The sequence below is a fragment of the Thamnophis sirtalis genome, unplaced genomic scaffold, assembly GCF_051295495.1.
Source record: "Thamnophis sirtalis isolate CommonGarterSnake01/CBP01778 unplaced genomic scaffold, rThaSir2_p1.2 scaffold_1, whole genome shotgun sequence".
In the NCBI taxonomy this organism is placed as follows: Eukaryota; Metazoa; Chordata; class Lepidosauria; order Squamata; family Natricidae; genus Thamnophis; species Thamnophis sirtalis.
In genome coordinates, this window is record NW_028261381.1 from 174,757,273 (window position 1) to 174,772,607 (window position 15,335).

The following is a 15,335-nucleotide window of genomic DNA, read 5'->3' on the forward strand; positions in this document are numbered from 1 at the left end:
GATCAGATAGATAGATAGATAGATAGATAGATAGATAGATAGAGATTATTGAGACATGATACATAGATGAGATAGATGAAAGAAAGAGAATAAGAATAGATAGATAGATAGATAGATAGATAGATAGATAGATAGATAGAGAGAGAGAGAGAGAGATTATTGAGATGATACATAGATAGAGGTAAATGATAGATATAGATGAAAGAAAGAGAATAAAATAGAATAGATCAGAGAGAGGGAGAGGGAGAGAGAGGGGGAGGAGAGAGAGATTATTGAGAGATGATAGATAGATAGAGGTAGATGATAGATATAGATGAAAGAAAGAGAATAAAATAGAATAGATCAGATAGATAGATAGATAGATAGATAGATAGAGAGAGAGAGAGAGAGAGAGAGATTATTGAGACATGATACATAGATAGAGGTAGATGGATAGATGAAAGAAAGAGAATAAGGATAGATAGATAGATAGATGATAGATAGATAGATAGATAGATAGATTATTGAGATGATACATAGATAGAGGTAAATGATAGATATAGATGAAAGAAAGAGAATAAAATAGAGTAGATGAGAGAGAGAGAGAGAGAGAGAGAGAGAGAGAGAGAGATTATTGAGAGATGATAGATAAATAGAGGTAGATGATAGATGAAAGAAAGAGAATAAAATAGAATAGAATCAGGGGTGGGTTTCTGCCGGCATTACTGCCAGTTCGGTGTGCACGCACTTTGCCCATGCATGCACCTGATGCGCGCTCTGCATGCATGCACAGTTGCCCGTAAATAGGTCTGTGCATGCGCAGAACATTAAAAATGTCAAAAAAAAAACCCCACAACATGCTGCGGCAACCGGGGAACCAGTTCAGGGGCATGGCGAGCCTGCCGTCCCTACCGGTTCAGCGACCCAGTTGCAATTTCCACTACCGGTTCGCCCGAACTGGTGCAAACTGGTAGCAACCCACCTCTGAATAGAATAGAATAAACTTTGAATGTACATTAAAATGTACTTACATTAGAAATGAAATTTTGTCTCATACAGCTCTTAAAGGGTCACCACCGCCAATTTTACACCACATAAACATGACAAGATAGATGAATGCAAAATTATGTTTATCCCCACATATATTACACGACACAGAGAAGCAACACATCGGATGCGCAAGGCGCCACATATCGTGGCCCGATGCACCCCAGGCTTTGAAGAGAGACAGCCTCGCAGGACAAGAACCTCAGCCTCACACCGTTGCGATGGAGGGCTTGGGGTTCACTAGACGGGTTGTTGCGGTGCGGCAGGCGGGGGAGGGGAGGGTGACGTGTCGTGCGGTGATGGCACCACTTGGGTAGGGGTGGATGTGACTTGTTCCTGGAATAAGCCTATGACTCAATGGGGCTGAGCTCAGGTCGGTGACTCAGACAGAGAAGCAACAGGCAATTCACATCTTGGGGAAGCCTCTTTAAAAGTAGTCCTCGACTTACGACCGGTTGCGATCCTTCTTCCTTCAGCCTTCCTTCCTTCTGTTGGTTAGATGGAAGTATCTGGGACAACTTAGGCCCCTGATTGGAAGTTCTGAAGGTCTCTTTCTCTCTGTCTTTCTCTCTGTCTCTCTTTCTTTCTTTCTCTCTCTCTCTCTCTCTCTCTCTCCATCTCTGTGTGTCTCTCTCTTCCTCCTGTCTCTCTGTCTCTGTCTCTCTGTGTCTGCCTGTCTTTCTTGGTCTTTCTCTTTCTTTCTCTCTCTCTCCCTGACTCTGTCTGTCTGTCTGTCTGCCTGTCTTTCTTTCTGTCTTTCTCTCTCGCCGTCTATCTGTCTGTCTTTCTTTCTCTCTCTCTGTCTGTCTCTCTGACTATCTGTCTTTCTTTTTCTCTTTATCTTTCTCTCCGTCTCTGTGTGTCTCTCTCTCCTCTCCTGTCTCCCTCTCTTTCTCTCTGTCTGCCTGTCTTTCTTTCTGTCTTTCTCTTTCTCTCTCTCTCTCTCTGTGTCTTTCTGTCTTTCTCTCTCTTTTTTCTTTCTCTGTCTGCCTGTCTTTCTTTCTGTCTTTCTCTCTCGATGTCTCTTTGTTTTTCTTTCTTTCTCTCTGTCTGACTGTCTTTCTTTTTCTCTTTTTCTCCGTCTCTGTCTCCCTCCCTCTCTCTCTGCCTTTCACTCTTTCTCTCTCTCCATCTCTTTCTCTCTCTCCATCTCTTTGTCTTTCTGTGTGTCTCTCTATCTTTCTCTCTCTCTCCTTCCCTCTGTCTTCCTTTCCCTCTTTCTTTCTCTTTCTCTTTTTCTCTCTCTTCGTCTCTCTGTCTTTCTCTCCATCTCTCTCTGTCTGCCTTTCACTCTTCCTTTCTTTATAGCAATAGCAGCAGACTTATATACCGCTTCATAGGCCTTTCAGGCCTCTCTAAGCGGTTTACAGAGAGTCAGCATATTGCCCCCAACAACAATCCGGGTCCTCATTTTACCCACCTCGGAAGGATGGAAGGCTGAGTCAACCCTGAGCCGGTGAGATTTGAACCGCTGACCTGCTGATCTAGCAGTAGCCTGCAGTGCTGCATTTAACCACTGCGCCACCTTGGCTCTTTTCTCTTTCTCTCTATCTCTTCCTTTCTCTCTCTCCATCTCTCTGTCTTTCTCTCTCTCTGTCTTTCTCCCTTTCTCTTTGTTTCTCTCTCTCTCTCTCTCTGTCTTTCTCTCTCTCCCCATCTCTCTGCCTCTTTATCTCTCTCCGTCTCTCTGTCTCAGAAGCCAGAGTCACTTAACAACCGTGGTACTGATTTAACAGCTGCAGCGACTCACTCAACAACTGTGGCAAGAAAGGTCGTAAAACTGGGCCACCTAACGAATATCTTGCTTAACGAATTTTGAGTTCCGTTGTGGTTGCAATTCGAGGACTGAGTAAAATTAAAATAATTAGTAATACTTAAGTTAATTGTTATTTTATTTATTGAATTGGTTACATTAATGATGGAATCAAAATCATTTGCTTTTCCCTTAGGCCCCTGGAGAGAGTGAATATTCGGACCCCTTCGATGCTCACCGGGAACCGAAAGGGGAAGGCGAGGAAGAGGCTGGCCTGGAAAACAATGGCTACATGGAGCCCTACAACGCCCAGAGAGTGGTGGCTGGTGAGTGAAGGAAAAATAAGACAGGGAATGGAAAAGTAAAGGACAAGAAAAAGGAAAAGAAAGAAAAAAGAGCCACTTTCTCCTTTTTCCTAATAAATAAAAGACCGTTTTACAGGTATTCCTTGACTTATGACGGTAACGGAGTCTCCCCATCAAGGTTCTAAGTCGGGGCAGTTGCAAAACGGGTTGTCCATCGATTTTACGACCTTTTTTTGCAGAGGTCGTTAAGCGAATCAGCCTTCTCCCCCACCCACCCCCGTCATTAACTTGGCTTCTTGGAAACCGGCTGGGAAGGTCACTCATGGCGAGCGTTGGAAATTCACGGCAGTTGCCAAGCACCCAAATTTTGATCCCGTGACCAAAATTGAAGATGCTGCAACGGTCGCTAAGTGTGAAAAATGGTGCTAAGTCACTTTTTTCAGGGCTGTTGTAGCTTTGAATGGTCACTGAACGAATGGTCGTAAGTCGAGGGTGATGTGTACAATAAGATCCTTTGAACAGCTGCTAAATGAACGGTCGTAAGTCCAGGACAACCTGATGGGATCCTTCAAACGGTCATTAAGTGAATGGTCGTAAGTTGAGGGCTCCCTACATGATGGAATCCTTTGAACAGTCGCTAAACAATCAGTCGTAAATCGAAGACTCCCTGTATGAGGGGGTCCTTCAAGCAGTCGTTAAGTGAATGGCCATAAGCCACGGATTCTCTTATGATGGGACTCTTTGATTGCTAAATGGACGGTCATAAATCGAGGACTCCCTGTATGATGGGGGTCCTTCAAACAGTCACTAAGTGAATGGTCGTAAATCAAGGATTCGTTTATGATGGGATTCTTCGGTCGCTAAATGAACGGTCGTAAACCGAGGACTCCCTGCATGATGGGATCCTTCAAATGATCGCTAAGGGAACGGTTGCAAATTGAGGTGCCCTTCTGCGGCGAGGCCCTTTGAACGGTCACTAAACAAACGGTCGTAAGTCGAGGACGACGGGATCCTTTCCTGAATGAAACCGTTTTTTCTCTCTCGGTACGCAGACCTCCAGCGGAAAAACGAACGGGAGGAACAGCGGGTGAAGAAATCCCGGATCGGCCTGCAGCTGTACGACACCCCTTACGAGGAGGAGGAGGCTGAGGGTGACCCCGAGGCCGGCCCCATGGAGAAACCCCCCAAGAGCCGCCTGCCCCAGGAGGATGAGCGGCCCGCCGACGAATACGACCAGCCCTGGGAGTGGAAGAAGAATCACATTTCGCGGGCGTTCGCTGGTGAGTTGGCCAGGAAACTACAATTGGTGTGATCCTTTTCCCCTCCCAGGGTTAAAAAACTAGCCTGTCGGACTCATATAACTTCTGGGTCTTTCGATTTGCGAATGCTGCGTCTGCTGCTTAAGTTTCTAGTCCTCAAGAGCTTTCTTCTCGGGGAAACTGGCTTGCATTGAAGCTAGAATCAGTTCTAATCTCTGGTCTGCTGCCCCCCCACCTTCCCCCAAATGCTAGATCAGCGGTCTCCAACCTTGGCAACTTTAAGACTCGTGGACTTCAACTTCCAGAATTCCCCAGCCACAGCCAGCATGGCTAATTTGCATAACTGGGTTGGGGGAATTCTGGGAGTTGTAGTCCACAAGTCTTAAAATATCCAAGTTGGACAGCCCTGTTTGAGAGCATCTGGCATTTTGGAGGTGCAGGGAGGGCAGAGACAGCAGAGCAGAGGTTAGAACGGACTCTAGTTGAAATGCAAACGAGTTTCCCTGGAAGAAAACTCCTGAGGACTAGTCACTTCGCAGCAGAACACCCCTGCTCTAGACAAAAATATCCAGAAAGGAGCTTGAGCGTAAAATCCACTTTCAAGGAAACCTCTGTTAAAAATAAACACACAATCTTCTAGTCCTCATGTCTGGCAGCGTGTATCCCTAGCATCTTTGTAGATGAAGGGAAGGGAAAGTTGCTTTTTATATCGTATCGCCTATAATAAAATGAAACTAAAGAACTGAAGAAAACTTTGTAAAGTAAATTGCAGGGAGGGAGGGAGGGAGGGAAAGGGGAGAGAGAGAGAGGGAGGGAGGGAGGGAGGGAGAGAGAGAGAGAGAGAGAGAGAGAGTTTCTCAAGGTTGATAACTTTAAGACTCTGTGGACTTCAATTCCCACAATTCCCCAGCCATCCCCACTCCCTCTTAGCACTGATGACGTTATCTAGTGGGGTCATGAAAAGTCTGCAAGAAAACCACCAAGCTCAGAGAGCACCAAGGACCCCACAGTCCTCCTCCTCTTCCTCTTCCCCCGCCTCCTCCTCCTTTCTACAAACCCCGATCCCTTCTGGCACTGATGATGTTACCTAGTTGGTTCATGAAAAGTCTGCAAGAAATCCACCAAGCTCAGAGACCACCAAGGGCCTCCCAGTTCAACTCCAAGCTACAAATATTTTCTTCTACTTTAGAAGAATTTTTCCCTTTGGTTCTCCAGCACGTAGCTCGGTAGCCAACAAAACAACAACGGAAGATAAATAAAGATGAAATAAACAAATAGGAAGGAATTGTCCTCTAACCCAGTCTTTCTCAACCTTGGCAACTTGAAGATGTCTGGACTTCAACTCCCAGAATTCCCCAGCCAGCGAATGCTGGCTGGGGAATTCTGGGAGTTGAAGTCCGGACATCTTCAAGTTGCCAACGTTGAGAAACACTGCTCTAACCTATCATCATTCCAGTCCTTTGAGAAGTACAGATGAGTGCCAGCATGAAATTAGGCCCCTTAATATAAAACAACAACAAGAACAACAACAACAGAACAACAAAGTTGGAAGGGACCTTGGAGGTCTTCTAGTCCAACCCCCTTTGGAAGGAGGAGGGTGTGAAAGAGGTGGCAAGTAACGGCTACAGGTAATCCTCGACTTACAACTACAACCGGAGCCCAACATTTCTGTTGTTCTGCGAGACATTCGTTAAGTGCATTTTGCCCCATTTTACAACAATTCCTGCCACGGTTTGCAAGTGAATCGTCACAGTGGCTGAGTTAGTAACGCGGTCATTAAGCGAATCTGGCTTCCCCGTTTTACTTTGCTTGTCAGGAGGTCGCAAAAGAGGATAACTCCGGGACACGACGTACGTCATAAATAAGAGTTGGTTGTCAAAAATGTGAATTCTGATCACGTGGCCCCGGAGAGGCCACCATGGGTTGTAAGCGAGAGGAACAGTCGTAAGTCATTTCTTCCGGTGCCGTTGTAACTTCGAATGGTCACTAAATGAACAGTTGTAACTTGAGGACTACCTGTAATTTTTTTTTAAAAAAAAAACCACGCAATTCTACGCTTCCAGCTTCTCGTACGACACACTTTTGAGAGTCCTTCCTCTCTAAAGAGGCTTTGATTGTTGCATTCCTTTACGGATTTGGAATCTCTTTTATCACTCCGCAAAATTTGATCCTTTTCCACTCGACCGCTGAAATCAAAAGACCCCCGCCCAAAGAAATCCCTTTCGTCCCTCTCTCCTTCTTTCACTTTCCAGAATCCTCCCTGTTCTGTCCTAGGCTTTACAAAATCACCAAACAGGCTCTTTGTCCTGCAAAACAAAACCCCACCCTTTTTATTTGGTTAATGTGAATTCCTTGCATTCACATTCAGAAAAAGTCCCAGCAGTAAGTCTTTCAAAGTTTAATTGCAACAGCAGACCTTATCAATCCTTGGATAGTTGCCAGGCTGAGAGATTCTAGTGTCCTGATCTAGGCTTCCTTAAAAAGCAAGAAGCAGAGTCTTGGTCCTGGCAAAAGGCCTTTTATTTACACGACTGTGAATTCCTTTCATTCACAATCCGCTTAGCAAACAGTCTTTCAGAGGAATATTAATCAACACGAACCTTATCTCGCTTGGAGAGCTGCCAGATAAGTAGTTTCCAAACGCAGGGCAAGGCAAAACTTGGCACAGAGTCTCTTATAGTCACAAACAGAACTTTCCACTCTTGAAACGACCGAAAGAACGAATTGTTTCCTGCAAAAGCCCCCTCCCCATTCACTCCTCTTTTGTTTCCTACGGGAGGGGCCAATCTCCTCCAAGGTGTGGCTTTACTCCTAAGTCGACCCTGCTTTCTTACTTGTTCTTGTCTTCTGGCAGCTCTGCGCATGCGCACACTGGGAACAGGCTCCAGCTGTTCCTCTGCCTCACTGCTGTCTGGCTCCCTCTCTGCCTCCAACGCAGAGCCCTCGTCTGAGCTTTCCTCAGCCCCCAGGATTGGCCCATGTTCCTCCCCAACCTCCTCCCTGTCTGACTCTGCTGCCAGCTCCCCTGGCCACTGGCAGGCCACAACATCTAGTTGCAACGCTGCACAATAGAATAGCTGGCAAAGAGATAAGCAAATCTTCACACAAGTAAATGGGTTCACCGACAAAAGGGCGAACGACAAAGCCTCGCCCGACTAAACCTCGGTGACAAAACCGTGCGTTCTAAAGCGCTCCGACGAATGAGCGCTGAATCGCGGCGACAACAGCGCGGCAACAGAAGCGCGCTGTAAAACTAAACCTAACCATAAACCTAAACCTAACCCTAAACGTAACGTTAACCCTAACCTTAAACGTAACGCTAAACCTAACCCTAAGCCTAACCCTAAACCTAACCCTAAAACTAACCCTAAAACTAACCCTAAACCTAATCCTTACCTTAAGTGAAATCGGCTTTCTGTCGAAGCGCTGTTATAAAGCGCCCTTCTGTCTCCACGCTGTTGTCGCCGCGCTGTTGTCGCCGCGTTGATGACATCGTGGTTTTAGCGACGTGGTTTTGTCGGTGCGCTTTTCTCATGCACGCTTTTGTCGGTCACGAAGTAAATGAACGAACTGTCTCCTGCAAACACCACTCCCCTTTTGTTCCTATTTATTCTCTATGGGAGGGGCCATTCAACGTCCACCTGTGGCCTTTACTCCCAAGTCGACCCCTGTTCTTTAGCTCTTCCCTTCGTCTGGCAGCTCTGCACATGCGCATACTGGGAACAGGCTCCAGCTGTTCTTCTGCCTCACTGATGACTGACTCCCAAGGCAGCTGATAACTGTCAGACGGCCCTGGCCCCCTCTCTTCCTCCAACACAGAGCCCTCATCAGAGCCTTCCCCAGACTCCAGGACTGGCCCATCTTCCTCCCCAACCCTCCTCACTCTCCGAATCTGCTGCCAGCTCTGCTGGCCGCTAGCTGGGCCACAACACTCCCTTAAATCTTTCCCCGGGATCTTTATATTGGCTTTGATCTTTCTCCCCCATTTTCCCACCCTCTCTCCCAAGTCGTTTCGAGAAACCCCCGACGTCACTTAATGGAATCATCGCGGTGGCTGAATGTCTGGAATTGACGTGCCAGCCTTCGGATGAGGCTGGCAGGCGCTGCTGAAGATTAAGCTTGATTGAGCGCTGTGTTTTGTGTGTGTTTGTGTGTGTGTGTGTGTGTGTGCCAGTGTGCGTAGCCTCTTCAGTTCTCCCCCTTGTTCTCCATCACTCATCTCAAGAGCTCCTTTCCATCCGGATGATCGGTGGGTCCCTGTGGATTTGGCACCGTGGCGAAGGCGGGGGGGGGGGGAGGTATCTCCCATCATTGTGAAGCCCAGCGGTTTGTTTTGAAAATGGGAGACACCACGACAACGCACAAGGAGAATGTCAAGAGACAGGTGCGCCTCTTGTCATCTCGGCAACGCTGGCAGGGCCAAGATAAAATTATCTCGTTCCATAGACAGCTGAGCTGTAATTGTGTCCGCCGAGCAGATTTTAAACTTGCCTTTCCTCTGAAAATTGCCAAGCCAAATTATTTTCTTGTTTTCACCCTTGCAACAATCAATCCGAATAGAGCTGGAAGGGACCTTGGAGGTCTTCTAGTCCAACCCCCTGCCTAGGCAGGAAACCCTATGCCGTTTCAGACAAATGGCTATCCAACATCTTCTTAAAGACTTCCAGTGTTGGGGCATTCACAACTTCTGGAGGCAATTTCTGTTCCACTGATTAATTGTTCTAACTGTCAGGAAGTTTCTCCTCCGTTCTAAGTTGCTTCTCTCCTTGATTAGTTTCCACCCATTGCTTCTCGTTCTACCCTCAGGTGCCTTGGAGAATAGTTTGACTCCCTCTTCTTTGTGGCAACCCCTGAGATATTGGAAGACTGCTATCATGTCTCCCCTAGTCTTTCTTTTCATTAAACTAGACCTACCCAGTTCCTGCAACCGTTCCTCATATGTTTTAGTCTCCAGTCTCCTAATTATCTTTGTTGCTCTTCTCTGCACTCTTTCCAGAGTCTCCACATCTTTTCTACATCGTGACAACCAAAACTGGGTGCCGTATTCCAAGTGTGGCCTTACCAAGGCCTTATAAAGTGGTATTAACACTTCACGTGATCTTGATTCTCTCCCTCTGTTGATGCAGCCTAGAACTGTGTTGGCTTTTTTGGCAGCTGCTGCCCACGGCTGGCTCCTATTTAAATGGTTATCCACTAGGACTCCAAGACCCCTCTCACAGTGACTGTTTTTGAGACAGGTTTTGCCTCATGCTTGTCCTTTTGGTTTTTCCTATCTAAGAGTAAAACGGTCGTGGTCAACGTACGACCACGATCAAGTCGAACATTTCTGCTGCTAAGCGAGACATTGGCTGTCAGCTTTGCCTCATTTTACAATGTTTCTTGCCACGGGGTTAGGGGAACCACTGCCGTTCTTAAGTTAGTAACACGGTTGTTAAGTGGATTTGGCTTCCTCGTGGACTTTGCTCATCGGAAGGTCGCCAAAGGGGGATCTTGTGATCCCGGGACGCTGCAACCATCACAAATACGATGTCAGGGTTCCAAATAGCATCCAAAAGTAAATCAGAGTCCAAGGCAAAGGATTCCTCAAAGTTCCAGTTTATTAGAGATGTCATATTGGCACATCTGGGAAAACTCGAATCTGAAAGCTTCCCTATTTCCCCCACCCAGTTGTAAGTTCAAAATCTTGCCCCCACACCCACAAGTCCATCACACAGCCCAATCTTCCACTGCCACACTGGCAGCTTCCACCCATCCAATTCCAGTCAGGTGCAGAGAGTTCAGAGACAAAGGATGACCTTGACTTTCTAGAAAGAATGTTGTTATGGCTACATCGCATCTAACTCCCTACAATCCGACTTCCCATTTTCCCACCATAGAAAATGCATAGTAGAATAATAGAAAGTGTGGCAGACCAAAGACCCAAAAGAAAAGATGGCGGCAGGCCTGATATACGAGTCAGTTGCCAATCATCTGAATTTTGATCACACGGCCCTAGGGATGCTGCAGTGGGCGTAAGTGTGAAAATCGGACATACCGTATTTTTCGGACTATAAGACGCACCAGAGTATAAGACGCACCAAGATTTCAAAGCGGCAAGTAAGGGGAAAAAAGGTTTTGCCTTCCCTCAGCTCTCAGTGGTACTCTGCAGGCTTCATCAGGACTGGGGTAAGGCGAAAAAAGTCTCAGTTTCTTGCGAAAAACAGCCATTTTTTCCCGCAAAAATGGGATGCAGGAGCAGGCGTTCAGGATGCCAAAAATGGCTGTATTCAGTGTATAAGACGCACCAACATTTCCACGCTCTTTTAGGGGGGGGAAGGGGCATCTTATACTCCAAAAATATGGTAAGTCTCTTTTTTCAGTGCCCTTGCAATGTGGACACTAAATGAACTGTTGTAAGTTGAGGACTACCTGTAAGGCAGGGCACTGCCACCCTTGGAGACCCAGCCCCCCCAAAATAATAATGGGAAAATCTGTGTAAGAGTTTTCCGTAAACTTTGAAAATGTCAACTTTTCCTGATTGCTCACTTTCGGCAAAAGGGTCACGTTTCAGTCAATCAGCCTGGGAGAATTTTTGTACGGCTTCCCGCCGTCGACACTTGTAGGAAATTGGAGAGCAATTGTGGTCCTTCTGCTTGCAAGAGCCCCAAATGAGGAGAGCAAATATTTTCTCTAAACATAACGGAGGCTTGTGCAAACTTTATTCTACAAAGGAAAGGGAGCGTGGCTTTGTCACATTGGAGGAAGGATGCGTGGTTGAACGGCAATTTGGGAGTGGATGAAAAGAATGTAAAATTCATGCAGGAGAAAAATGACATCCCCTCCCCCCAGCTGCTCTGGAGGAAGAAGGAGATTCTGTGTCATAAGATTGTGGTTATTCCAAAGGTGCTTTTTTTCCCCCCTCAAAGGCCACTGGGCTTCCCTGGTTTTAACAGATTAACAGAATTGAAAGGGACCTTGTAGGCCATCTAGTCCAACCCCCCGCCCAAGCAGGAGACCCTACACCTTTTCTGACAGGTTCCAGTCCAATCTCGTCTTGAAAGCCTCCAGGGATGAAACTCCCACAACCTCTGAAGGCAACTTCTGTTCTATGGGTTGATTGTTCTCACTATCAGGAAATTTCTCCTTATTTCCAGGTTGAATCTCTCCTTGATTAGTTTCCATCCATTATTCCTTGTCTGGCCTTCAGGTGCTTTGGGAAATAGCTTGACCCCCTCCTCTCTGTGGCTGCCCCTCAAATATTGGGAGGACTGCTATCGTGTCTCCCCTGGTCCTTCTCTTCACTAGACTAGCCATGCCCAGTTCCTGCAACCGTTCATCGTATGTTTTAGCCTCCAGTCCCCTAATAATCTTGTTTGATGATCTTGTTTGCTCCTCTCTGCACTCTTTCCAGAGTCTCAACATCTTTTTTATAGTGTGGTGACCAAACTTGGATGCAGTATTATAGGTGTGGTCAGAGGAAGGGACTTTGTAGGTCATCTAGACCAACCCTCCCTGCCCAAGTAGGAGACTCTACACTACTTCCATCAGATGGCAGTCCAGTCTCTTCTTGAAAGCCTCCAGAGGTGAAGCTCCCACAACTTCTGAAGGCAACTTCTGTTCCATGGGTTGATTGTTCTCACTGTCAGAAAATGTCTCCTTATTTCCAGGTTGAATCTCTCCTTGATCAGTTTCCATCCATTATTCCTTGTCTGGCCTTTGGGAGCTTTGGGAAATAGCTTGAACCCCCTCCTCTCTGTGTCAGCCCCTCAAATATTGGAAGACTACTATCATGTCTCCCCTGGTCCTTCTTTTCTCTAAACTAGACATACCCAATTCTTGCAACCATTCATTGTATGTTTTAGCCTCCAGTCCCCTAATCAGATAATCTGTAATGAAGAGAGTTGGAAGGGACCTTGTAGGTCATCTAGTCCAACCCCCTGCAGAAGCAGGAGACTCTATTGCAGTGTTTCTCAACCTTGGCAACTTGAAGATGTCCGGACTTCAACTCCTAGAATTCCCCAGCCAGCGAATGCTGGCTGGGGAATTCTGGGAGTTGAAGTCCGGACATCTTCAAGTTGCCAAGGTTGAGAAACACTGCTCTATTACTCTGTCGCTATTGCTATTCAGAAACCAACCCACAAGCTCATAGAACGAACCTTCACCCTCAACGTTCATAATGGTGACCCGCTTAACAAACAGCCGAAATCCCAGACTCAATTACGGCCGTAACTCGAGGACAACCTGCTGGCTGCATTTTCCCCGCACGAGTCACCCATCGAGCGAGCATTTGCTTCCCGCGGATGACTCCTAGCTAAAAAAAATAAAAATACTTTTTCTATGATTTCGTGTGGGTTTTTTTTTAAAAAAAGTTAATGGGGCGTTGAAGAAAAGGCGATTCTCCATCTTTCACGCTGTTAAAAATAAATGGGATAAAAGCCCCCTCCCCCTGTTTTTAAGCCGCAAAAAAAAGAATGGGACCACTCAGAATTCAAGAAAGGCAATTCATCTTTGAATATATGATATTGAGGAAGGAAAGAGGTGCGCCCCCGTCCCTACCAGCCCCCCCACCCCCCACCCCAGCACGGCCTATCTCTAGGGATGCAGAAAAGTCACATCTGATGCATCCATTGCCTCTCTCTCTCTGGCTTAGCTGATAAGAGATACGGCAGGTAAATTTAGCTGCTCTTTCTCTTATCAGCCGTGATATGCTTCCCACCGGATCTGCCTGGCGCATTCAGATAAAAACAGCAGGTGAAGTGCCAGAACCTGCCCGTTGGATCTCTGCGTGCGTTACTGCTCTCGGAAATCTATAGGTGGAACTCAATTTATGACCGCTGATTGGCTGCCTTACGTTCTGTGTTTCACCGATGCCCGGCTGCCTTAGTGATTTTTTAGTGATTTTATTAATATTTATAGGCCGCCCTTTTCCCTGAGGGGACTCAGGGCGGCTTACATAAAAATAGGGAAGGGAGGGTACAAGACAATAAACGCAAAACAATACATAAGAGTAAAATAGTACACAACATTCATTCATCATTCGGGTGGGGACAGATCATAATCTTTATCCCCAGGCCTGACGGGATAGCCAGGCCTTGAGGGCTGTGCGGAAGGTCTGGACGGTGGTGAGAGTGCGAATCTCCACGGGGAGATCGTTCCAAAGGGTCGGAGCTACTACCGAGAAGGCTCTCCTCCGTGTGGTTGCCAGTCGGCACTGACTGGCGGATGGAACTCGGAGGAGGCCTAATCTATGCGATCTAATTGGCCGCAGGGAGGTAATTGGCAGGAGGCGGTCTCTTAAACAATCTCATGCGTGCTCCAGTGGTGGGTCGTTGCCGGTCCTGACCAGGACAGCGATACCGGGAGTGGCCTGGAGCAGCTGAGAGCGTAGCGGTACTGCGGCGTGTTCGGTCCACCCGCCCACCCACGTTCTATAGCTGTATTTATACCAAAAGGCACACTGCGCACGCGTGTACAGAATCCAGAGCCTGCACACCCTCCGACAAGGAGCTGGGTGTTTCAGGGGCAGGTGGATTGCGCATGAATGCACAATTTCTCCTACATTGCCTCCTTCCTTCCCTCCTTTCTTCTCTCCTTCTCTCCTTCCTTCCCTCCTTTCTTCTCTCCTCTCCTTCCCTCCCTCCTTCCTTCCCTCCTTGCTTCCCTCCCTCCTTCCCTCCCTCCTTCCCGTGCATGGAGAGACCGCGATCAGCGTATCGGTGGCGGCGGTAAGAGCAACCCACCACTGGTGTGCTCCCTCGCTTTCTTTTCATTCCTGGGTATGACAGAATAAGAGAGGGGGAAGGGACCTCGGAGGTCTTCTAGTCCAACCCCCTGCTCAGGCAGGAAACCTTATACCCGTGATGGCGAGCCTTTTCGGCGTTCGCCATCACGGCCTTACACCATTTCAGACAAATGGTTATCCGATCTCTTCTAAAAAAAACAACAACCCTCCAGTGATGGAAACACCCCACAACTTCTGGAGGCAAGCCATTCCATTGGTTAATTGTTCTCATTGTTAGAAAGTTTCTCCTTAATTCCAAGTTGCTTCTCTCCTTGATTAGTTTCCATCCGTGGCTTCTTGTCCCACCTTTTGGTTCTTTGGAGAATAAGTTGACCCCCTCCCCTCTTTTTTGGGGCCACCCTTCAAATATTGGAAGACTGATTTCCTATCACCCCTTCTTTTCACTAGAATAGGCATACCCAATTCCTGCAACTGTTCTTTAGAGGTTTTAGCCTCCAGTCCCCTAATCCTCTTTGTTGCTCTTCTCTGCAATAGCAATAGCCCAGACTTATATACCACTCCATAGTGCTTTAATAGAATGACAGAATAACAGAGTCGGATGGGAACTTGGAAGTCTTTTAGTCCAATTCCCTGCTCAAACCTTCTGTTCCAGATGGAATGGCTGTCCAAACTCTTCTTGAAAACTTCCAGGGTTGGAGCATTTACAACTTCTGGAGGCAAGTTGTTCCACTGGCTAATTGTTCCCACTGTTAGGAAATTCCTCCTTAGTTTCAGGTTGCTTCTCTCCTTGATTAGTTTCCACCCATTGCTTCTTGTTCTACCCTCAGGTACCTTGGAGAATAGTTTGACTCCCTCTTCTTTGAGGCAACCCCTGAGATATCGGAAGACTGCTATCATGTCTCCCCTGGTCCTTCTCTTCATTAAACTAGACATACCCAGTTCCTGCAATCGTTCTTCATATATTTTATCCTTCAGTCCCCTAATCGTCTTTGTTGTTCTTCTCTGCACTCTTTCCAGAGTCTCCACATCTTTTCTACATCGTGGCGACCAAAACTGTCTGTCTATCGTCTATCATCTATCTATCTAAGAGCCAAGGTGGCGCAGTGGTTAAATGCAGCACTGCAGGCTACTGCTAGATCAGCAGGTCAGCGGTTCAAATCTCACCGGCTCAGGGTTGCCTCAGCCTTCCATCCTTCCGAGGTGGGTAAAATGAGGACCCAGATTGTTGGGGGCAATATGCTGACTCTCTGTAAACCGCTTAGAGAGGCCTG

The 15,335-nt window shown here is 47.0% G+C and overlaps 1 protein-coding gene across 1 annotated transcript in view; it reads left to right on the forward strand.

Annotated features, from left to right (window-relative positions):
- The first annotated feature begins 1,247 nt into the window (after positions 1–1,247).
- SHD (Src homology 2 domain containing transforming protein D) overlaps positions 1,248–15,335 on the forward strand; it is a 42,351-nt gene continuing 28,263 nt past the window's right edge. Inside the window, exons 1-3 of the mRNA XM_087704182.1 lie at positions 1,248–1,283; positions 2,976–3,105; positions 4,137–4,364. Of these exons, the coding sequence (XP_087560308.1) occupies positions 1,248–1,283; positions 2,976–3,105; positions 4,137–4,364 (394 nt within the window). The remainder of the gene's footprint in view (positions 1,284–2,975; positions 3,106–4,136; positions 4,365–15,335) is intronic.